This window comes from Lontra canadensis, unplaced genomic scaffold (genome assembly GCF_010015895.1).
Source record: "Lontra canadensis isolate GAN:19392208 unplaced genomic scaffold, GSC_riverotter_1.0 scaffold29, whole genome shotgun sequence".
Taxonomy (NCBI): domain Eukaryota; kingdom Metazoa; phylum Chordata; class Mammalia; order Carnivora; family Mustelidae; genus Lontra; species Lontra canadensis.
The window spans coordinates 7,949,374-7,973,884 of NW_022631023.1; the positions used below are offsets into that span (position 1 = coordinate 7,949,374).

General features: G+C 44.9%; 2 protein-coding genes across 8 annotated transcripts in view; one reads left to right on the top strand and one right to left on the bottom strand.

Annotated features, from left to right (window-relative positions):
- The window catches only part of TTC3 (tetratricopeptide repeat domain 3), a 123,042-nt gene extending 119,042 nt beyond the window's left edge, over positions 1–4,000 (bottom strand). Inside the window, exon 1 of the mRNA XM_032865338.1 lies at positions 3,843–4,000. The gene's annotated coding sequence lies outside the window, so the exon portion shown is untranslated. The remainder of the gene's footprint in view (positions 1–3,842) is intronic.
- Positions 4,001–4,062: 62 nt separating this feature from the next.
- On the top strand, positions 4,063–14,937 carry PIGP (phosphatidylinositol glycan anchor biosynthesis class P). Of its 7 annotated transcripts, none has more exons than XM_032865343.1 (6): positions 4,063–4,169; positions 4,771–4,874; positions 7,864–7,936; positions 8,953–9,071; positions 10,580–10,706; positions 14,652–14,937. In XM_032865343.1, the coding sequence occupies exons 1-6, from the start codon at positions 4,078–4,080 to the stop codon at positions 14,764–14,766; spliced, it is 630 nt and encodes a 209-aa protein (XP_032721234.1). In that variant the 5' UTR covers positions 4,063–4,077; the 3' UTR covers positions 14,767–14,937. The 7 variants fall into 7 exon arrangements, with proteins under 7 accessions (XP_032721234.1, XP_032721235.1, XP_032721233.1 ...); XM_032865344.1 differs by having other exon boundaries at positions 4,075–4,162; positions 4,768–4,874; XM_032865342.1 differs by having other exon boundaries at positions 4,131–4,181.
- The last annotated feature ends 9,574 nt before the right edge of the window (positions 14,938–24,511 follow it).

Genomic DNA, 24,511 nt, shown 5'->3' on the forward strand with positions numbered 1-24,511 from the left:
ACACATCATTTCATACCCATTTGATTGGCAAATATTAAGAAATCTGATGATAATAAGTGTTGGAGTAAATATGGATCAACTGTAACTCTTATACACTGCTTATCAAAGTATATAAAAATTGACAAAACTGCTGGCCAAAGTACAAGGTGGTACAACCACTTCAGAAAACAGTTTGGTAAAGTTGAACATTCATACCCCATAATCCAGCAATTTGACCTCTAGCAAATAGTTTACCACAGTAGTATTCCAACCATTTTTTTACTCACAAACCACTAAAAATGTTTTAAATCATTTTCACACAAGATGACATCTACAAGTGTTCAGCCCGTTTATATAATTGTAAATGATGAATTTCTTGTGACTTAAAGATAATCTTAGATATTATCTAAAGATAAGGTAGTTTTGTGACATATCATTGGTTTAAACTGTTATAATTATTATAACATAGGATTTATCAAAAATAACTGCATACACTGATAATCAATCATAAAATGTTAAATTGTAATTGCAAATGCAGCTCCTGAGATGGAAGTACCTGGATTAGAAAACGCACTAACACTATATATGTATATATTGGTATATATGTATACATATATATATATATACTGGATTTTAAATTATCTGTCTTCCATGGAGTTTTTCTGCTTAGGACAATGCCTTAATAATATTCCATGTGGGTAGGTAGTATGCCTTCCTTACCTAAGGTAAAAGTGCTACTAGGAAAGGTAAAGTGGAAAGTAGGACTAACAAGAGGCCTCTATCACAGGCCCCAGGCATTACCAATTTTAAGAAAGAGTACACACAGAATTTAATGATCTAGAAATTGATTCATTAATATCACTCCTGCCCAAGTACTCCCTAGAAATATCTTCATTACTCCTCTGGGGGGTCATAAACCCCCGTATGAAAATTAGAGAAATTCTTGGCAACCGTGTACCAGAAGATACATACAAGAATCTTCATAATAGCAAAACCTAGAAACAGCCAAATGTCCATCGAAGAATGCATACACTGTAATATTCCCTGTGGAATATTACACAGCAGTGAAAATTAATGACTTACATCTATTCTCAATATCAGTGACTCTTAGAAACAACATTGAGTGACATAAGCAAGTCTCAGAAAACTGTATCCACAACCCCTTTCTTTAAAAAACCCAAAGACAAAGAAACCATATAATACATTGTTGAGCGATATACATATATCTGACAAAATTATTTTTTAAAAGCAAGGAATGACACAGACAATTCAGGATAGTCACTCTGGAGATGAGCACATACAATATTGGTCATTTTGATTCTTGGATTGAGTGGTGTACTGATTGGTATTCACTGTACTGTTTTGCTTCACAACCAGCATATATGTTACATTATTTTATTTTGTTACATATATTTTGATTTTATCAAATATTACATTGAAGAGGAAAGAAGATTTTTCCAAAACCACTCATTATCTTTTAAAAAGTAATTAAATCACCTCAACTGCCACTAAAGAGGTACATAAAACATACCGTGGAAATTACTATCTTTACATTAACCATAGGTGCAAAATAAATTTTTACTGGAATTAATCTTACAAGAAGCATATGAGATAAAGACTGAGCTAGTTAGCTGTGAGAGATGAACCCATCTGACACAGGGCTAAAACAGAAGCCAAGGCGGCTATAAGGAAATTTAGCTGTAAGCTAAAGTTATAAGGAAGCTGGTCAGTAAAGAGAAGGCAAAAAAGTAAAAGCCTAGTAACAAAGTATTAGCAAGGATGTGAGGAAGTGAGTGTCCTCACTCAATACCAGTGAGAGTGAAAATTAGTACAACCACTTTGTGAGCTTCTGTGATATTCAGTTATGTTGAAGATGCACATATCCTACTATCCAGCAACTCCCCTGCTACGTGTATTTCTTAAAGAAACTTCCAAATGTGTGCACAAGCAGACAAAGATGTTTATTGCAGGATTGTTTTTAGAGTAAAAAACCAGAAACAACTGTGAAGTCCATCGATTGGGAAATGAATTATGGTATATTCATACAATTGGATTCTGTACCAGCAATTAAGATGAATGAACCAAAGAGAACACAATTGCCCAATTTATTTGTATATGAAACTCAAAATGTGATACTGATTTTAAAATTGCAAGTTGCAAAAAGACACATATCATTTAAAACCATTGAGACTTAAAACACATACCACCACACATTGTTCATAGATTGGGAACTGTGAACCAACTACAAAATATTAAAGGGAATGATATACACAAATCTGAACACAGCGGCTACCTTAGGGAAGGAGGGGCAGGAACTCGGAGCGCCTCCAACATCTGCAATTTTATTTCTTAAAATAAAAAAGGATTTGAAGTAAATTTGGCAAAATAATTACATTTGTAAATCTGAATCATGGGTTGGTTAGATCCCCCTGTGTATTTTATATGTGAAATATTTCAGAAATTAAACAGAAAAAAAGGAAATTAGGCAAAGGTAAGAAAATTAACAAATGAACAGAAAGACACACCAAAACACAGCCTTAGAGCGCAGAGCACGAACCTTTGAGCAAGAAGCAGCGTAGGAGGTGGCTCTTTAATCAGTTTGAAGGTTCCTTCCCTGTGTATCCTTGTAATAAATCCCATTTCCCTTAGGATAAAACGCAAATTTCTTGCAATAAAAAATGTCCTAACTAGAGCTGTAACTATGAGAAACCTGCTGCTAAGGGAGGAGTAAAAATCTGTACAAGGTCTACCTTGAGTCTCCTCGCCAGGATGTTGGGCAGAATCAAGAGATAATTTATGAGAACGCGATACGACACTATACGAACCGTTAAGTATTTTCAAGAACGCCCAGGCACAGCTAGAACGTATTTGCCCAGCTGGCGTGTGCGCCCTATTTCGGAAGGAGTCTGCAACTGAAGGGCTTTGGGCATCTACGGCTCCTCTGGAAAAGGCACTCTGCACTGGTACCAGCCAAAATTCACCTACGCGTTGGCTCAATTTTTGGCCCTTGGCTCCCCCCTCATTCCTCCCAGAATAGGCCGGCTCGACAGGTCACACCTGACGGCGTCAACACTACGGAGCAGCTGGCCAGACCCGCCTCCGTCCTCCCCTTCCCACCCGCGTCGGGGGAGGGAGGATGCTCCCGCGAGGAGGGGAGGGGGGAAGCGCTAGGTTGATTTTCCCAGCCCGGGTCCCCTCCTGGGAGGGAAGCCGCCCCCGGACTCGACTGCCATTCTCACGAAAACAGGTGGCGCAGACGTTACAGCGCACAAAACAGAGAACGGGGCGCGCACGAACGTTCACGAACACTCGCGAATGAAAACGCGCACAAGGGAAATCATACACTCGACAGGACGCAGGAGCGGCACGCGCGCGGGGACACGCGAGGGCGCACACCGGGGAGGGCGATGTACCAGGATGGGGTCACGACCGCAGACAGCGCGGACACGCGAGCGGGGGACGCGCGCCCCCCGGAGAGGGACGGTGACACAAAGGGGGGCCATCACACGGGCCAGAGGCGCCCACGCCGTCGCCAAGAACGCGAGCGACACAAAGAAGCCGGGAGTGGACACAAAGGCGCGTGCCCGCACGCCCGGACCCAGGGACCCCCCCGCCTGTCAGGGGTGTCACCCTCCAGACGAGAGCGCGCGGGCAGCAGGGGGATGCGACCACAAAGGGGCTACTCCCACCCTCACAGAGACGCCCCCAGGGGCCCAAGGAGTCTGAAGGGGCCCGTAAGACAAAAGGGACACACCCACTGGGACCGACAAAGGCGGCCACACCCCCAGCGCCCCGACCCACGCAGACACACCGGGGGCACCACAGCGAGCGACGCGGGGCGACGCGCACACACCCACACTCACCACACACCCACGGAGGGGGTGTGGAGGGCCCCTCTCCCCGGGCATCTCGGCTGCAGCGCGATAAGGTGACACATCCGGGAGCCCCGCCGCGCGCCAGATGTGCACTCACCGGGGCCCGCAGCCCCCGAGCCTCGGACGCGGGCCGCCGCCGCCGCCGCCGCCTCTGGCCCTCCACGTCAGCCAGCGGGCGGGCGGGAGCGGGCGGCGGCGCAGGCGGCAAAGCCCGTCACGTGGGATGCGCACATGCGCAGTCGTGCAGCCCCGCTCCCTTCCGCGGCGGCGAGCAGAGCGATCCGGCGGTTCCCGGTGCTCGTGCGCTCTAGACAGGCAAGGGTCGCAGTGCGCCTGCGCCTGGGCTGGGAGGGGGGCGCCGGAGAGACCCGGCCTTTCCTTTAGCTTTCCCCTCTCTCGCCCCCGCGAAGGTTTTCCAGAAGGCGCCTGCGCGAGGGACTCGGCGGTGAAGTGGCCGAGCTGTCGGGAGGGGCCTGAGAAGCCAGGGCCTCCCCCACCCCACAACCCTTGAATAAGAAACTGAAACTCCCCCGAGAGGGCAGGGCCTGGTCCCGGGCACGGTGGCCCGGACCTGGGGAGGAGGCGCGCGTGCCCCGAGCCCGGCCATGCCAAGCCCTTTCCGCAGGCAGGCGATGCCTGCAGGCTAGGAACGGCTTTCGTCCTTTCTCTACCCTCCCTCCCCTCCCCTGCAGGGTGCGCGCGCTCTGGGTGTGCGCGCGCACGCGGGGTCTGGGGGGGCTCGTGCACGCGTGCTAGCTGTGTGTGTTGGAGGTGTGTGCGCAGGGAGGCGGTGTGCAGTGGCTTAGGCACGGAGAGAAACTGCAGAGGCTGTCCCCGTAGCAAAGCGATGAGGCTACAACAGACCAGTGATGAAGGGGAGTGAGTCACTGACGATGATTGTGTTTCTTTCCCGCAGATTGTCTAAAGCCACAGGGAAAATGGTGGAAAATTCACCGTCGCCATTGCCAGAAAGAGCGATTTATGGCTTTGTTCTTTTCTTAAGCTCCCAATTTGGCTTCAGTAAGTACTTTCCTGATGGATGGCCAGGACCTCTTTTCTGGTGTTCAAGGACAAGGAAATTACATCATTTGTTCTTAGAATGTGCACATAATGAACTGTGATTCTTTCTACTTATGTCTTTTTCTAAGAAAACCTAAAGGGAACTTGTGTTTGGTATTTTATATGCCCGACACTAGTGTAAGTAATCTCAAGAAATTATTTATACAGCACCAGACAGGATTGCAAAGTGAATGAAACCTGGTCCCTGTGGTTCAACATCTCTGTGGTCATAGTCTTCTGGACAAGACAGACAATGGGATCTACAATCAACAGTGTGAAAAGAACCATGGGAACCCAGTAGAGCAACATGAAATCAGACTAGGAAACAGGGTTTAGCTTTCTCCTCGGCAGCGAGAAGGAAGATGTGGGAAGGTTTTGAATGAAGGGTTTAGAGTGAGTAAGTTGGTACAGGTGCAGCCTGTGGGAGGCAGGAAGCCAAGAGAATTAGGCTAGAGAAGCCATGTGCACTCTAGAGCCCTAGATCTGGCTTAGTTTCCAGAAGATCCTGTTTTCCAGATAAGGAAACTGATGCTCCCTGAGACACTGATGTGCCCAGGGTCACACAGGAGGCTCCACATCTCTCCTCTAAAGGATATGGGAATTATAAAGGAAAACAAGAGGGAGAAAATTGGGTGTCCCATCCAACTTTTTGGAATTTTGTGGAAACCAGGGAGGTGAGGGAGTGGTAGTGTTTCTGAACCCTGACCGTATTTGTACAGCCAACCATGCTGTTGGCAAGGGTAGTGTAGGGAGTAAAGAAGTTGTGACTTGAGTTCAAATCCTGACTCCTCCAGGGACTAGCTGTGTCACCTGGCACCATTTGCCCAAGCTCTTGAATCTTCATACTCTTCATCTGTAAAAGGGTGGTGACAATGTTTATTGAATGTTTATGACGTGCAAGACAGCCCTATGAGGTAGGTATTGTTATTTCTTTCCTTTATTTTATCAGTGATGATCCTGAGGCATGAGGTTTTAGGAATGTGCCAAAGGTCATACAGCCAGTAACTGATAAGAGCTGGAATTTGAACCCAGACACTGGATCGACTTCACTGTGCTGCATTTTAGGGCTGCTGTGAGGATTAATTAATTGATTAATTAATTAATGTAAAGCACTTAATACAAAAGACTGATAAGTATTTCTATATAGTCTTGACTTTTACATAGTGCCTGGCATAAAGTAGATGTTCAATAAATTCTCATGCATTGATTTAATTAATGTCAATTACTTCCATTTATGAATTTATATGGTGTTTCCCTGCTCTTTGTATTTCATCCATTTTAAAAGCTATCTACAAGTTACAAGCCTGTCCCATGCCATCTTTTCTCTCTACCATCCAGTCACACCAGATCCCTCACTCTCCCTGTGGATCATGGCAGCAAACACCATTTTCTCGTATTTCCTTCCTTCCTCATCTGCAGCCCCCAGACATATTTTTGATCTGGCTAATCCCCTACTGATTATTTAGGGTGCAGTTTAGTCACTTCCTCCAGGAAATCTTTGCTGACCATTAACATCACCTCCATCAGTGCCAATGTGGGCTAAGAGCCTTCTTATGTGCTCCTGTATCACCTTTTATTACACATTCACGCTTATCACAGTGTAATGAAAATGTCCATTTACTCGTCTCTATTCCCCTCCCCTAGATTTTAAGCTTGGGAATGCCAGAGACCATGCCTTTTGGGTTCACTGCTGTTTCTTATGCTTCTGATGTAGAATATGAATCCTACAGCATCATCAACAGAGATAGTTTGAATTTTGTCTCTGACCTTTACGTCAGGCAGAGGATGTAACATTTCTAAGACTTTATTTCATTTCATTTACTCCTCTATAAAAATAGCATACATATCATAGGATTGTTTTAAGGATTAAATTAAATAATGCATGTGAAATGCTTTGAAGTGTGGGGAGCCCACAGTGAGTGCTTGGATGTTAGCTGTTATTTTTACAAATTCACAATAAAGCATTCCACAAAGACTGAGCTTGAGGGAAATAAGATAGTATTCTGGGAGACGAGGCAGAAGCCCATCATGAGGTAGATCAGAACAGAGGTAGATAGATCACCTTTAAGCAACCGGTATCTATAGTCCTTTCAGCCCTGTGGTAATGAAGTATTGAACAGCCATTATACAGAGGGAAAATTGCTAGGTGCTGTAAGGATCACAACAATTGCTAAGACGTGATTTCTGCCCTTAAATTGCTTCAAATACAGTGTGAGAGTTAAGACATGTTTTTAAAAAAGGGAGTAATGGGGAAGTGGAGTTGTTTAATGGGCATAGAGTTTTAGATTTGCAGGATGCTAAAGTTCTAGAGATCTGTTTCATAGCAATGCAAATATACTACTTTTTTAAAGATTTTACTTATTTATTTGACAGAGAGCGAGCAAGAGAGGGAACACAGCAGGGGAAGTGGGAGAGGTAGAAGCAGACTCCCCGCCGAGCAGGGAGCCCGATGTGGGGCTTGATCCCAGGACTCTGGGATCACTACCTGAGCCAAAGACAGATGCTTAACAACTGAGCCACCCAGGCGCCCCTCAAATATACTACTCTAAGTTAAGCGTCATAAATACTATAAGAATGATAGAAATAAGGAGCTAGGAAACTGAAAGAAAAGAGAACTCATTTCTGAGGTAATCGGGGAATCTCAAAAGAGCTTTTTGGTTTTTGTTGTTTAAAGATTTCTTTATTTTAGAGAGGGAGCAAGAAAGTATACATGAGGAGGGCCAGAGGGAGAAAGAAAATCTTAAGTTGACTCTGGTGGTGAGCACAGAACCTAATGGGGGCTCTATCCCAGAACCCTGAGATCATGACCTGAGCCTCCATTGAGAATTGGACCCTTAACTGACTGAGGCAACAGGTGCCCCACGAGCTTACTGTTTTATCTAAACCTTGTTAAATTAGATGCATGCCTTATTGACTTCGCTTTTTCTCTTATTTCTGTTCCTCTCTGCAGTACTGTATCTTGTGTGGGCATTTATTCCTGAATCTTGGCTCCATTCCTTAGGATTAACCTACTGGCCTCAAAAGTAAGTTTAATGTTTTTCTTAAATAAAAATGTGTGAAGGGCGCCTGGGTGGCTCAGTGGGTTGAGCCTCTGCCTTCGGCTCAGGTCATGATCTCAGGGTCCTGGGATCTAGTCCCGCATCGGGCTCTCTGCTCAGTGGGGAGCCTGCTTCCTCCTCTCTCTCTCTCTGCCTGCCTCTCTGCCTGCTTGTGATCTCTGTCTGTCAAATAAATAAATAAAAATCTTTAAATAAAAAAAAAATAAATAAAAATGTGTGAATACTATTTTGAAGGATCACAGTTTTTCTTTAAGACTGCCCAAATTGTAAATACTTACCCTTTTAAGATCCATAAATAGCCATATAGAAATTTAAAGCTTTTCAGAAGTCATTACTGCTACATCTCTAATTCAGGATGGCAGAGGGAACATACATTCCATTTCCTCCCAACATCTGGTTAAGGTAACACTATACAAGAAAAATGTTTAAGGTATAAACCCACAGGAACAAATAATGGGAGAGCAGATAATCATCAAAAGAATTCAAGGTGGGGCATCTGGGTGGCTCAGTCATTTGAGCAGCTGCCTGAGATCAGGGTCCTGGGATCGAGCCCCGCATCGGGCTCTCTGCTGAGGGGGAGCCTGCTTCCCCCTCTCTCTCTGCCTGCCTCTCTGCCTACTTGTGATTTCTCTCTCTGCCAAATAAATAAAATCTTTTTTTTTTTTTTTTAAGTGTTCAAGGAAATGATTGCAGACAGGGGAGAGGTAACTTAGTTTCCACTTTTTCCGGGGTGCTGTGGTAGGGAATGATGCAGGATTACAGCTTTTTACAACGCAGAGTACTAACCACTGTACAATCGTGGCCAGGATTGCAGCTTTTCATTACAATCCTTGTAGAATGATTTCACTGTCTTGTAAATATATGTATTATTTTTAATTTAAAAAAATCAGATTTAAAAAGCATGTTAACTCGGTGATGGTCTCTTGAGAATGATGACTCTTCGGGCAGTCTATTATTTTCTTTAATATTTTCTTCTACAGATACTGGGCAGTTGCATTGCCTGTCTACCTCCTCATTACTATAGTAATTGGTTACGTACTCTTATTTGGAATAAACATGATGAGTACCTCTCCACTCAACTCCATTCATACAATCACAGGTAAATGTCTATCAAAGGGAAGTGCTGGCAGTGTGGGGGAGGGGGACAGGAGAGCAAGGTATTAGCAGTTTTATCGAGAAAAGCAACCAAGAATAGGCTATAGTAGGTGACACATATCAGCACAAGAAAAAGAATGTAGGAGAAATAAATACAAAGTTATACCAGATTCAGCAAAGAAATACAAATTCAGCAGGTGTATTTTCCCATAAAGACCACAAGTATATAATATGTTCCTTAGCGGGGCGCCTGGGTGGCTCAGTGGGTTAAAACCTCTGCCTTCAGCTCAGGTCATGATCCCAGGGTCCTGAGATCGGTGGTCCTGGGACCGAGACCCACATTGGGCTCTCTGCTCAGCAGGGAGACTACTTCTTTCTCTCTCTCTCTGCCTGCCTCTCCGCCTACTTGTCTGTCAAATAAATAAATTTTTTTTTTTAAGATTTTATTTATTTGTCAGAGAGAGAGGGAAAGAGAGCGAGCACAGGCAGACAGAATGGCAGGCAGAGGCAGAGAGAGAAGCAGGCTCCCCGCCGAGCAAGGAGCCCGATGTGGGACTCGATCCCAGGACGCTGGGATCATGACCTGAGCTGAAGGCAGCCGCTTAACCAACTGAGCCACCCAGGCGTCCCCAAATAAATAAATTTAAAAAAAAATATATATATATATGTTCCTTAGCAACTGTGCCCAAGAAAAACATATTTTATCCTAAACGGGCAGTGTTGATCAAAGAATGGCAAGTAGGTCCATGCAGATCTCATATGATAGAGGGATTTGAGAATACGCATGCTCCTCAGGATCCTTGTACACACCTGACCCCAGTTATGTAGATGGAAGAGCCACAGTATGTCTTTGTAGCTTTTTTTTAATTCCTCTAAATCTAAAGAATAAAGTAAATTAAATTCCTGACCATGCTTAGATTCTAGGAAGTGAAGGGGTTTTGGGAGGAAATGAAGTGTTTTTTAAGTTGCTTGGTCTGATTTTTTTTTTTTAATTTTCAAAGCCTTTTTTTATGAGCCTATACAATGTACTTTGAAAACCAGTTCTAGTATTTTTATACTGCTTTCTGATAAAATACTGTATTCCCTATCTTCTTGCCTAAAATTCCAGCAAATAGGCGATTTGTGCAAAGAGGGGACCTTGTTAAGTTTGCGTGGATAATTGTACCAAATGATTTAACCGTTTGGCAGTGTTGGGTTAAATATATTTTCTAAGCCTGGGTATAATTCTGTCCCTATGAGAAATGTGCAGGTGGAACTTTAATCATTATTGTACAGTTGAATGAAATGTTCATTTCTTATCCTAAAGATGCAGAAAGTACTTTCCTGATTTTTATTCTATTTGGGACATTTCTTCTAAAGAGAGAATTTAAGTAATCTTTTAATTATATTAAACATGATATTTGTCATTATGCTAATATTAGCCTAGCAAAGTATTGAGTGCATTTCTGTAAAGTATAAAAATGGTAGAAGAAACTGCTTGGGTAAGCAGAGCTTTTTGTCCTCTTCCGACAGATAACTATGCTAAAAATCAGCAGGAGAAGAAACACCAAGAAGAGGCCATCCCAGCATTAAGAGATATTCCTATTAGTGAAGTAAACCAAATGTTCTTCCTTGCAACCAAAGAACCGTATGCCAAAAAGTAAATTGCATGTAGACTAACACCAAGCATTTACTCTTAAGTTTTTGATGTAATAATTTTGACCATATTATTTTGACTTTCTCTCATACCCAATATTGAAGTGTTAAAAGAAAATTTGTTGTTTCTTAGATTAAGTTCTATTAATATTATAAATATAAATATTATAAATATAAATACTATAAATGTTCTTGAATGAACATTTCTTGAATGTTCTTGAATGAGCAGAATAAATAAAATACTGCATTACTATATAGCAGACTTCTTAAGAAATAAGTATTAGTAAAAGCAAGAAGTACTTCCAGAGAAGCATTCATGTTGTGATTTTTAAATGGCAATTATGTCCTTCCCGCTGTTTTCTCTTCGAGGCCCAGAATTCAAACTCTTAGATTTGGGAGAGGGGTACATTTAGTTTGTGTGTTCTTTTTTTTTTTTTTTTAAAGATTTTATTTATTCATTTGACAGAGAGAGAGCGATCACAAGTAGGCAGAGAGAGGGGGAAGCAGACTCCCTGCTGAGGAGAGAGCCCGATGTGGGGCTCGATCCCAGGACCCCCGGGATCATGACCTGAGCCGAAGGCAGAGGCCTTAACCCACTGAGTCACCCAGGCACCCCTAGTTTGTGTGTTCTTGCATCATATTTGTGTATAAGACAGAAACATTTGTTGAGTACTTACTTCCGAGGTATTTTTCTGGATGTAGCAAGGATAAGATTCTTTCTGAAAGAGCTTGCATTTCAGGGGCAGATTGAGACAGACTAAGCAAATACATCAGTATTATTTAATGAGTGCTATGCAGAGAATCAAGATAGTATAATGTTCTAGAAAGTAAAGGGATGACTACTTTAGCTTGGGTGGTCAGGGAAGGCTGTTGAGAGAGAAGCAGTTGAGTTTGAAATTTAATTAGCAAAAGCAAGAGCCTATGAGAAGGATTGGAGATGGGAGAGATTGTAGGTATGAAGCAGCCCGGGGCAGAGGCCTCCAGGTGGGAAGGAGCTCAGTGTGTCCTGAGGACGGAAGGCCAGCAGGGGCCTCGGGCACACTGCCCAAGGGAATGTGGAGAGGCCCAGCCCCACCGCACTACCACACAGGGCTTTGTAGGCAAACACAGGAAGTCTAGACTCAAGTGTCAGTGGGGTGAGTTGGAGGCCCTTTCGCTTCTGAGCTATAGGGAGGCTTTAAGGAAAGGCATGACCTGGCCCCATGGATGTCTTGAGAAAGTTGCTCAGGCTGGTGGATAGAGGATGGATTCAGGAAGGAGAGTTGGGGTGGGGCAGGAGTTTGGAAGTAAGGGTCCTGCTCCAGCACAGTGGCGGCAGTGGGGCTGGGGACAAGCGGGTCACTCGGCAGCCTGTGTTGGAGACACAGGTGACGGACAGGGTGCGTGGATCTGATTGTGTGGAGTGGGTAGCTGCTGGGAGAAGTTGTGATCGAGGGTCTTCCTGGGGTCTCTGGCTCAGTCAGCTGAGTAGATGGTTATGCCTTTTAATGAACCAGACAGTATTTGGGGAAAGTGTAGTTGAAGGGGTTGGAGGATACAGTCTATGAATTAGTTTGAGTGACTTCTTAATACGTGGTTGTGTCCGTGTGATATTGAGAAGCTGAGATAGAATTAAGTTTTAAAAATAAACCAAATGTAACTTAGCAGGGCTGTACTCACAGTTGGCCAGTGGGACCAAATCTCAGCTCCTCGAGCATTTGAGGCCTTCTAACTTTTGACACCCTAAATCTCTGCACAGGAGCAGAGCCACACATTTTCGTGCAGATTTGACTATACCTCCTGTAAAGAGAAAAAAAAAACTATTTTTAAAAAGTTGAGAAAACTAGGACTTCCATTTCAATAACCATATCCCTGCCTTGTAAGTATAAGACAGGTGATGCGAGTCTATTTCTAGTCTGCCATTTGTCCCAGCTCCTGTATTTCTGTGGTAGGAGCATGTCCCCACACTTCAGAGCAGTTTGAGAGGACCAGTTGGCTCCATCCAGGAGGAGGGTAAATAAACAATAAAATACCTGTTTTTACAGTTGAAAACCCCACAGCCATGCAACAAGAACTAATTACTGCTCTACCTAACAACATGAATGAATATCACACACACACATGTTGGAGGAAAAGACAGACATAAAAGAATATATAGTGTATTATTCCATTTATATGAAACTCAAAATCAGGAAAAACAAACCTTTGGTGATAAATATACAATAGCAATATTAACCAGGAGAGGCATGAGGGAACCCACTGGGAGCTTAAAGGTCTGGATTGCAGTTACTTGGCTGTAACAGAAGCATAGCCTTAATATCATTTAACTTGTGCTTCTTAAAAGTGAATCATAGCTGACATACCATATTATATGAATTTCAGGTGTACAAGGGAGCAGTTTGATACTTTTATACATTACAAAATGCTCACCCCAATAGGGTTAGTTACCGTCTGTCACCATATACATTCACTACAGTGTCATTGACTATATCCCCTATGCTGTACATTACATCCCTGTGGCTTATTTTATAAGAAGTTTGTGCCTCTTAATCCCCTTTAGCTGTTCCACTCATCCCCCCACCCAAGATCTGTGCCCTTGATGTAATTTACACATCAATAAAAAGGTAAAGAACAGTGCCTATGCCCCATCCCCAGAAATTTTCTTTTAATATTTTATTTATTTATTTGTCAGAGAGTGAGTGGGCAAGCACAAGCAGGGGGAGCAGTAGGGAGAGAGAGAAACAAACTCCCCACTGAGCAGGGAGCCTGATGGAGGACTCGATTCCAGGACCCTGGGATCATGACCTAAGCTGAAAGCAGACACTCAACCAACTGAGCCACCCAGGTGTCCCACCATCCCCAGAAATTTTAATTCATTGGTCTGGAGTGGGGCCCAAGGAGGGATAGCTTTTACTGACTCCCGGACACTTAACACGCAGCCAGGATTGAGAACTGCCTGCCTTAATCCATTGGATTTAACAACCTGTGGTCAGCCGGGAGACTGGCTGTTTCTTTGGAAGAATGGATAGTTACCAGAGCAGTCCTTTCACCTTTGTGGCACTCCTTCCCGGATCAGCATCATCCTTTTGTATTTCCTTCTGGCCAGTGATAGGCCTAAAAAGGTTTTGAAATGGGTCAGAAAAGGCCCTTAATTAACTCCAGTACCCCACCTCACCTCCGGCCTCCTAGTAATTTCTCATTCTGTTTCCCCAAGCACATCGTTCTTATAGCTCGTTAGAGATTGTCTGTGTTTCTCAGATCGTGGGCTGCAGTTGTTTCCAGGGTCCTGGTCAGTTTAGTGGAGCGATTCTCACCATTTTTTAAAATTCTCAGGACCCCCTTAACACTCATAGTGTTCCCAAAGAGCATTCATATATGTGGATTCTATTTCGAAATTAAAAGGGGAATTTTAAAAACATTTGTTTGTAAATACTAAACTTATTACATTTTGATATATTTAAATAGCATTTTATGACAAATAACTATATTTTCTAAAACAAATTTAGCAAGACCCGTAGAATTGTTTTGCGTTTTTGCAAAACTCTTCAAAAGTCTAGGTTACTGGAAGACAGCTGGGTTCTCCTGTCTGCTTCTGTGTTCAACCCATGCCAATACCACACGTCACAAAGCCTCTGGAAAACCACTGCACACTTGTGAAAATGAGAGCGGAGGAGAGAAATAGCATCTTAGTGGTTTTGTAAAATTGGTTTTGACCTCACAGACCCCCTGAAACAGGGTCTCCAGGCCACACTTTGAGAACCACTGCTTAGTGGGCCTCAGCTAGAGTGTGTGTGTGTGTGTGTGTGTGTGTGTGTGTGTGTGTGTCTGTGGGCGCACTTGTGAGAGGGAACTAGCATAGGATACAGCACTGCACTTGATAAGGATAAACCGTGATTGAACACCTCTTGTGGCCATGGCAGATCCTTCCCGTCCCACCCCTGACTCCAGCCACTGATGCCCTCGTGATCAGGTCCACACAGGTGCCACTCAGCAGTGCACCCTGGGGTGAGAGGACGTCAACACCCAAAGGACACTGTGGAGCTCACTGTGGGGCAGGCATCCATCCCCCAACAGAGCGGTTGTGAGCTGAATTAATTCAGCTTCGGAGGAGGTCTCTGGAGACTGAGCTGCAGTCGCCATGGCAACGGTGCCCTCGGTAACGCAGGCCTGCGTTGGCTCTTCTCAGTTTTGCTCCCTTGCTGCCCACGCCTTCCTAATGTCACTTTCCAAATAAACTGCCTACACACAAGCCTTTGTCGCAGGCTTTGCTTTCATGGGAACCCCAGCTGAGAGGTTTTTATTTTGTAAAAACTGTGCTTCAGTTAAAGGGCCAGAATCCGTAATGCATTTCCCTGCTGCATGTTCCAATTCAAGAAAAATGTTTGAAAGACACTGCGTTTTACAGTAAGCCCAAATAATAGCATAAAATACCCCCAAAATGTCAGTAGTATAAAGTTAACCATTTTCACAAAACCCCCTCCAGTAATTAGATTCTCAACAAGAATTTCACGATGAAAGTCCAAATATGAAATCACCTAAATCAAATCCCAAATTCTTCCCTCCCTAATTTTTTTTATTTTTAATAAACATTTATAAATTTGGGGGCACCTGGGTGGCTCAGTAGGATAAGGCTCTGCCTTAAGCTTAGGTCATGATCCCGGGGTCCTGGGATTGAGCCCCACATCGGGCTCTCTGCTCAGCGGGAAGCCTGTTTCCCCCTCTTTTCTCTCTGCCTGCCTCTCTGCCTACTTGTGATTTCTGTCTGTCAAATAAATAAAATCTTTAAAAAAAATTTATAAATTGTATTTATTTATTTGAGAGAGAGAGAGTGAAAGAGCACAAGCAGGGGGAGAAGCCGGCTCCCTGCTGACCAAGGAGCCTGATATGGGGCTCCATCCTGGGACCCTGGGATTGTGACCTGAGCCAAAGACTTTCGGTTAACCATCTGAGCCACCCAGGTGCCCCACCCTCCCTAATTTCTTACCTTCACTGTTTGAGCAGGATCTCAATCAGGAGCCTGGGTTTTCTCCAGAAGCTGATGTCTAGGGTCTTGTGAGAAGAGGTATACTCCTTAGGCAAACCGATCCAACCCCAAGTTTCTTCTGTGTCCCACTTTTTCAAGGAGTCAGTGGTACAACCAATATATTACCAGCCCCAGGCCCACAGAACTTAGAAAACCCAAATAAATCCAGTGCCACTGCAGTTGTCCCAGACCCGGTGCATTGGACAATACAGATTCCCCCCACCTAGCCCGGCATGTGGTAGAGACTGGATAGGATATCGGGAAGGGGAGGCAGGACAGAAGGGGTCCTTGATTTGTCTTCCCAAGGCTGTGGTTGTTGTCAAGTTCTCCTCACTCAGTGTAAAACTCAGTTGGGTTAACTGTGGTACTATATACTACTTCGGAATGGGCAGAAATGGACTTAGCCTGAGGAGCGCCTGGGTCTCTCAGTCTGTTAAGCGTCTGACTCTTGATTTCGGTTCAGGTCATGATCTCATGTGTCATGAGATAGAGTCCTGCGATGGACTCCACTGGGTGCTCAATCACACTCTCTCTCTCAAAAGAAATTTACTTCTCCCACCTTTTCAAATTGGTCTAGACACAACCAAAGTTCATTCTTCAAAAAACAGCACTTTGAGATAGCTGCTAAATCAAAATGGAGCCACACAGACAGAGGCAGCAAATGTCTCAGTGGTCACCTGCGGACTTAGGACCAAGGACCAAATGTTGTCTCCCCCTCCATCCCTCAGCACCATGTAACACCCAACGTGCCAGAAAAACAATGGAAATCTCAGGAACCCAAGGAGCCACAGAGTTCGAAATGATGGTGTTCTAGAAAATAAGTCATTTTTGAACGGATGCATTTTTGGACCAGAATTATGTATTTCACACTGTCTAGGAGAAAAACTCTCTTTCTCCAATAATTCAATATCTGTCTCAGGCTATTTCTGCAAATCCAGTGTTCTAGCTCTGCTTGGGTAGGTCACGGTCACAGAGGGCCATATGACCAGGGCTGGACGACGCCAGCCAGAGCCTCCCTGTGACTCAAATGTCACACTCCAGTCATGCCAGAGTTGGCCAGGCCAGCCCGCTATTTACATGGCTCCGGCATATTAGAACCCGCTGTGAGTCAGCCTGCCCCAGCTGCTGCGGCTACTTCAAGAGGCCCCCTCCTGCCCTCTGACACTGGTTTCCAGGACCCCATCTTTGGACTGTTCTCAGCGAACCGTGGGTGGGCATGCTCTGGGGTGAGCACAGCCACTCCTCGCCGCTATTCTGTGAAGGACGAGCACCAGACAGGAATTAAAATACAGTGTCCACTGTATTACTGGTAGGGCCACATGTTTGTGCTGCATAAAAATGAAGCTGAAACCACGCTTTCTTCCTTATATCTGATAATGCAGAGGTCTGGGCCTGCAGGTCGAGACTTGGTGTGGCCATCAGCACACACTAGAGATTGTGGTGGGCTGCCACCTACCTGGGCGGTCCTGGCAAATAGCAGATGACCCGTGGGTTACCATTTCTCACCCGCCAGATAAGTCACACCCTACCCGTGGATGTGAAGGAGTGTGGGATAGAGTGCAGGAGTGTAGTCCCTAGTCCTTCCCTAAGAAGGCAGAACTGTTCTAGTCACTGAGGCAGAAATACGAGGAGAAAGACCATGGTTTCCCTACACTGACCACTTAGGTCGTCTCCTGTTTTTTCCTGTGATAAACAAACAACAGAAATCTTTGTGGATAAGATTGTGAAGTTGTGTCCTTGGGCTAGGTTCCTGACACTGGGATTGTACAGGATCAAAGGGCTTGAACATGGTTAAGACCCTTAATATATAATGTCAGACTGATCTTCAAAGAGGTCGTATCTATTAACACACTCCCTACAGTTCCCTAACATTGTACTGGTGTGATGGTTAATTTTGTGTGTCAGTTTGACCGGGCTAAGGGATGCCCAGACAACTGGTAAAACATTATTTCTGAATGTGTCTGTGAGGGTGTCTCCAGAAGAGATTGGCATTTGAATCAGACTAGATAGAGAAGATCTGCCCTCTCCAGTGTGGGTGGGCATCCAATCCTTTGACAGCCTGGAATAGAACGAAAAAGTGGAGGAAAGGTGAATGCCCTCTTCTTGCTCTGGGGCATGGTCTTCTGTCCTTGGACATCAAAGCTCCTGGTTCTCAGGCCTTCGGATTTGGACTCAATTACACAACCGGCTTTCCTGGTTCTCCAGCTTATGACGGATGGCAGATGGTGGCATATCCCAGGCCCCATAATCATAAAAGCCAACTCCCATGATAAATCTCCTCTTCCGTATGTGTGTTCTGTTTCTCTGGAGAGCCGTGACTAACAGAGCTGGGTATGAAGTGGTCCTGACTTCTGTAGTATATGAAATGTCACCATGTTCCACTTTCCAAATCTAACTAAACATGCTGTGATTTCCCGTTGACAGGAATTTCAGAATCCTTCACTGGTGGAGAGGGGGGCTTCCTCACCCTCCCTTGGGCCGTGTATGCTTCCACTAGCCAAGAACAGGAGAGGCAGCCCTGGCGTTTAATCCATCATGTTTGTTGTCTCTGCCATTGTGCCTTTTCCAGACCCGTTGCCCCACCTCCTCCCTTGCCCTGCTCAGAGACTCCCTCGAGCTCGTGAGGCTTATGCTCAGTGTCCACAGACCACCTGCCGACCCCCCATTCAAGGCCCCTCTCTCTGGGTGCTGCACATGAACTCCCAGACCTCTGCCCTCTGTCCCTCTGTTGCTGTCTCGGGACACCCAGACATCAGTGCTGGGGTGGGCACCGACCCTGAGGCAGGGGCTTCTGGCTTCTCTAGTGATCCATCTCCCAGCCTCCTCTGAAGTGGTTCCCCACTTTCAGTGAGGTATGCAGTGACCTGGAATAAAGCTCTTGCTCCCTCGCAGCAAGACAATGCGACCTCAGTTTCTTCTGGGCAGTACATTGGTCAGAAAAGGGAGGAGGGACACTTCTGTAAAGTGTCTTTCAAGGAAGGATCATGCCCTGCTTCAGCCCTCCTTATTTCTGCTGCCTGGGGTGTGGGTTTAATGACCAGAAGTCCAGGTGTCCCTTAGACCATGCAGTGACCTTGGGAATAGAAGTCACATAGCAGCAGAGCAAAAGGATTGAAAGATGGGGCTCCTTGATGGCTCAGTTGGTTAAGTGAGCCTGATGGGGCCCCTTGGTGGTTCAGTCGGTTAAGTGTCTGCCTTCGGCTCAGGTCATGGGCTCGGGGTCCTGGGATTGAGCCCCATTCCAGCTCTCTGCTTGGCGGGGAGCCTGCTTCTCCGTTTCACTCTCCCTCTATGCTCTCTTCTCTATCAAAAGAAAGAAAGAGAGAGAGAGAGAGAGGGAGGAAGGAAGGAAGGAAGGAAGGGAGGGAGGGAGAAAAGAAAAGGAAAGGAGAAGAAAAGAAAAGAAAAAAAAAAAAAGAGCCCAAATCCTGACATTGTACCAGCCCCGGATGGCTTACCTCCAGACTTGGACAGAGAACTGTCTTTCTATCTTGTCACTGTAAGTTTGGGCTTGTCCAATCACAGCCAGACCTAAAACAAACATTATGGTTCCCTTCAGTGTTCAGGCACAAAGCCATCGTCTTTGCCCTGCTGATTGCCAGAATAGCCTTGGGTGTCTATTTTCAACATTGAAGTGGCCAAGAGCTACCTGGGAAGCTGTTAAAATACAGGTTCCCAGATCGAGTAAATCTGGAAGGCCCTGGAATCTGCTTTTAACAGACCTCCTTGAAGAGTCTGCCGGAAATAGGCCACGGACCACATGTTGAGAGCAGGCCTTGGAAACCACAAGCCCAGGCAGTCTCCTTGAACTGCATAGAAAGTTCCTCTCCCTGTTCTTCCTCCAGACACACAGGCACGTCACACTTTGAAAGAAACCTGGACCCTCTGCTGGTCTGTCCTTGCTCATGTGGGAAGGGAAGACACTGTATGTTTTTGTTGTTTTTCTATGGCAGCGAAAAATGAGCAAGCTGCCACAATAGGGATCCCTAAACCCCCTTGTCCCACTTTTGCTAATATAGTAAGTAAAGGAACGGCATGCAGTTTTAAGCTGCACCTTTGAATACCATTAAGGTGCAATATTTTATGCAAACTGAATAAACATACATTACAATGCCCAACTTCCAAGAAGCACAGCAAAAAGATGAGGGCTTTGGCATCAGTGAGTCCTGAGTCCGAATCCCAGCTCTACCCCTTCCTGCCAGCATGACGTTGGGCAGTTTACTTGACCACTCTGACCTTCCGTTTCTTCATCCGTCAAACAACACTCAGTTTATAGGATGCAGAGAAACAGGTTTGGCCCAGTAGGCCCTTAGGTTATGGTCATCACCATCATGAAGACCCCGACCTAAGTACAATCTCCCAAAGGCCCCGCCTCCATATTGGTGGTCAGGGCTAGGATTGCAACAGAGGAATTTGGGGGGGACATAAATATCCAGTCCACAACACCATGTGACCACCAAGGCAGAGACCGGAATAACATGGTTGCAAACCAAGAAATGCCAGACGCCACCAGCATCTGGACGAGGCGAGGGATGGATTCTCCTGCAGAGCTTCAGGAGGGAGCTCAGCCCTCACCAGGATATCCCACATCCCCTTGATTTGGGCCCAGGAAGACCTGCAGAACAGCGAGAGGATACATTTCAGTTGGTTTATGCCGCTATGTTTGAGGCGGTCTGTTTTGGCGGCCCCAGGAAACGAACACAGTGGTAACAGGACTTGGTGGAAAAGCAGCACGTGTTTGAGGCAGCTGTCCCTATGAGGAAAAGTGTGGATATACTGGTGATGACCCGACGATGTCTTTGGGGCCCATTACTCAGGCTACTCCAATATCATGTGTGGCTTGAAATCCATAGCAAGAAACAGAAGAAAAAGTGTCCCTTCAAGTCTGAGGATGAAAAGATGAAAATGTGCGTAGCACAAAGAAGAAAACGCTGTGTCCGGGCCAGCAATATTGTACTATTGAATACCGCGAACCCGGAGGCAGCCCCTGCCGTCTTTGGACTGTGTTAGATACCCATCCCTCTTGTGAAACAGAGAGACCAACATGCCTGTAGACAGCCTTACCCTCCTCTCCCTCCACTGCCGTCTCTCTCTACCCCCACCTGCTCCCCTGTACCCCAGCCACTTGGCTGGACCACCTCACTCCTAGAAGTCCTTTCCACTTTTACCCCTGTGCTCAGGAAGAGAGCCTGAAAGGTTAAGACTTTGAGCTTTGGGTGAGACCACCAGCTCTGAGTCCTCGCTTTACCTCCTGCAGGGTGTGGGAGGCCTTGCCCAAGCTCAGTTCTCTCCTGTGCTGGAGGGAAACACCCACCTTGGGATCATCCTGAGGGCTGAATCAGGTAAAGTGGATGAAACCCTAAGAATCTTAAGATCCCAGCACACGGTTGTCTCTGCTGCTTCCTATCCACACTCCAATACCTCAGAGTGTGTTCATCTCTCTCTGAATGTCCTCTGCGCTACACACATGCACACGAGCACGCACGCGTGCGCGTGCACACACACGCACACACACACACAAACACTTTGGTTTTACTTTCCTTCCTGGGAACTTGTCCGATTCAATCTTGGGTCCCCGGTTCCTAGCACCAAGGAGCAAAGTATAAAGTTCTTGAGTGAAAAAGGAGACGTTCAGAGGCTCCCGTCTGGAATCATCAGAACCATGACAATTAAAGAGTTTCGAAGGTGCGATGAGGGAGATGTAAACTTTTTTCATGTTTTAAGGAGTCACATCATTTAAGTCCCTAAATATTTAGAATTATCCATGTGGAGATCTTGGTAACAACCCTGAAGGGCCAGAAAGCCATCATTACTTGTGTTCCACTTTCACATTCTTGAGTCTTCTAAGATCGTTTTCCCCTTGAATTTAGTAAAGGTCAGCTACTTCAGACCAAATGCGCTGTCCTCCTTGAACGAGAAGATTAAATTGAATGTGTGTGAAAGATAGGTGAACGGCGGCAGGACGAAAAGGCAATTAGAAATAATAGCCTCAAAAAAAAAAAAAAAAAAAGAAAAAAGAAAAAAGAAAGAAATAATGGCCTCTGACCACAAAGGCCCACAAATTAAAGAACTGTCAACCCAGGACAGATTGTATCAGTGACGAATCTTTCCCTTACCTGACTGCCAGTCCAGTGCGATTATGGGAAAACTAACAGAACTGACCTGAGTGTACAGACAGACTGGGGCCGTTGGTTTCTTCAGTGAAATTTCCAGGCACCAAGCTCCAGCCCGTGCTTTTCCATCACTGCTGAGTGGCAGTTGGCAGAGAGAGGTGACCTTTACTTAACCTTGAGAATAACTCTACCCCTTCCTGGCCAGAATAAGGAATGTATGTCAAGGCCCTATTGACAATCCATTTGCAGGAGTTATTGAATGTTTGGCCTAAGTGGATGGTATCTTTGCCTTTCTGAACTTTATTTTACAAAATAAATATCTCTCCCAGGCCATCTTGGAAGTTAGAGAGGGCCACACACCTCGGACAGATGCCTGACAAATTTAAGAGGTCACTTTCATCTGTTTTGTTTTGGTTTCAGGGGTTTTGTGGGTTGTTTTTTTTTTTTTTTTTTTCTACTCAAACATTCACTGGAATGAATATAGAGAAATAACCAACTTTCATCTGCCACTGTTCTTACGGGAAGACAATCTACTTTCATTCCTTGAGGTATTTAGAAAACGTTTATTGCTGTCAGCAGCTCAACAGGTAAGTGATTCCAAAACAAATGCTACATCGAGCCCTGCTTCTCGACTTAACTCCTTCCCACCCAAAATACCTGTGTAATGATTTGTTCAAAGATCTGAAGTAACCGACATCAGATCAGATATCCAATCCCTCAAAGAAAATGGTTTCAGTGAAGTCAAATCCCCAAACTTGCCCTCATTCTAACCTCTCTCCCCCGTCCTTATCAGAAGCTGCTTGTCACCAGTAAGATTAGTGGTAGTCAGTGCATTGGGCTAAATCAGATTTTTCACGTTGGATTCATCAAGAAAATGCCATGAACCAAACACCTTATGTGATCGAAAAGTGCTGAAGAGCCCCTCAAACACACAGTCGATCAATCGACAGACTCTATCAGAAACACCTTGATTAAAGCCTGTAGGATTTTGGCTAAGGTCATTTCGTGATTATGGAATTTTAAATCTACATAAGTAATGAATATGGAATGGTATCTAATGGCAAATACTTTAAATATTTCCATTGTTTTTAAATCAGGATCACTTATTTTTAAAGTAATATGCATATAACATGCATATATGCATATAATATGTGATACGCATCATAGAGAATTTTTAAACTATTGAAAAAGAAAAAGCCCGAAGCCATGACTCAAAGATAATTATTCTGAATAGTCTTATGGAAGCCCTTTGAAGGATGTGTGTGTTTAAAAAAAACAAAAAACAAAAACACTGTAAACATAACTCAGTGTTCCTCATTTTTCAAATAACATTATAGGAGTGGTTAACAATTACATAATATTGTGGCATAAGGCTATACCATAATTTCACAAATTCTCTATTATTGGGACTTTAAGAATAGTCCCGAGGTTTATTTTTATAAATGTCACCATAACAAATATCCCTCTATAAAAATCTTTTTTTTTTTTGTCTCTGATCATATCCCTAGGAAATATTTACAGAAAGGTGAGGGCTATAAAACTTCTAAGAACTCTGACTACCTATCGCCAAATTGCTAGGAAAGTAGTCTCCACTTTCCACTCCCACCAGCAAAGCATGACCGTCAACATCATGTATTGATAACTTATTTATTTATTTATTTAATATGCATTTTCAGTTTAATTATTCAAGGAAACAATGGTGGGTCTTCCATGATCATTTCAGAATAAACGAAGTGAGTTCAAAGAAATATCAAGGTCATGATTTCTTAGGAATTTGTCCAGACTCATTTAACCGTAAACCAGAACTTACAGCTTCCTGGCAGTTCTGGTAGGTAGAAATGACTTATCTGTGCAACATAACTTAAAATTTCAAACTCATGTAGAAAATCCCCTTCACAAAGTAATTACTTTGCAATAAGAAAAATGGTTATGGGGGGGGAGCATCTGGGTGGCTCAGTCAGTTAAGCATCTGCCCTTGGCTCAGGTCATGATCCTGGGGTCCTGGGATCGAGCCCACATCAGGTTCCCTGCTCAGCAGAGAGCCTCCTTCTCCCTCTCCCTCTGCTGCCCCCTCTGCTTATGCTATCTATCTCTGTGTCAAATAAATAAAATCTTTTTTAAAAAGAGAGAGAGAGAGACCTGGTTATGGGGCTGGTTCAGACTTTAAACTCACCTAGATCACCTGGGTGGCCAAATCTGTTAAGTGTCTGCCTTCAGCTCAGGTCATGATCCTGGGGTCTTGGGATGGAGTCCTGCATCGAGCTCCTTGCTCAGCGGGGAGTCTGCTTCTCCCTCTACCCCTCCCCTGCTCGTGCTCTCTCTCTCTCTCTCACTCTCTCTCAAATAAATAAATAATCTTTTAAAAGGTTTGCAGACCTTTTTGCAAGAAAGCTGTTCTGAAAACACCTGTCTCAGGGCTAGACTTCAGGAGAGACACAGCTGTCATGGTGTCCTTCTGGATCTGACAGGCAAGCCTCCCGAGGAGTCCAGGATGAAGCCGTCCCTTTTCTGCTCTGCATGTGTCACTGGAAAGGGGCAGGTAGAAAGTGCTGAAGGCCACATGCCCACTTCCAGCACCTCACTAGCTTCTCCTTGCCTTTCGAATGCACTCACATGACCGGGCCTCTGCCCGCACACCCTGCCTGCCCCCCCTACTCTACCTCCCCTTGCTCCTTCTGCCTCCACCTCCACCAG

Excerpts from the sequence above, each read along its gene's own strand:
- PIGP (XM_032865343.1), top strand. The coding sequence starts at position 4,078 with ATGCGCACATGCGCAGTCGTGCAGCCCCGCTCCCTTCCGCGGCGGCGA. Across the intron at positions 4,170-4,770 it reads TGCTCGTGCGCTCTAGACAG|ATTGTCTAAAGCCACAGGGA; the intron begins GCAAGGGTCGCA and ends TCTTTCCCGCAG. Across the intron at positions 7,937-8,952 it reads TTAACCTACTGGCCTCAAAA|ATACTGGGCAGTTGCATTGC; the intron begins GTAAGTTTAATG and ends TTTCTTCTACAG.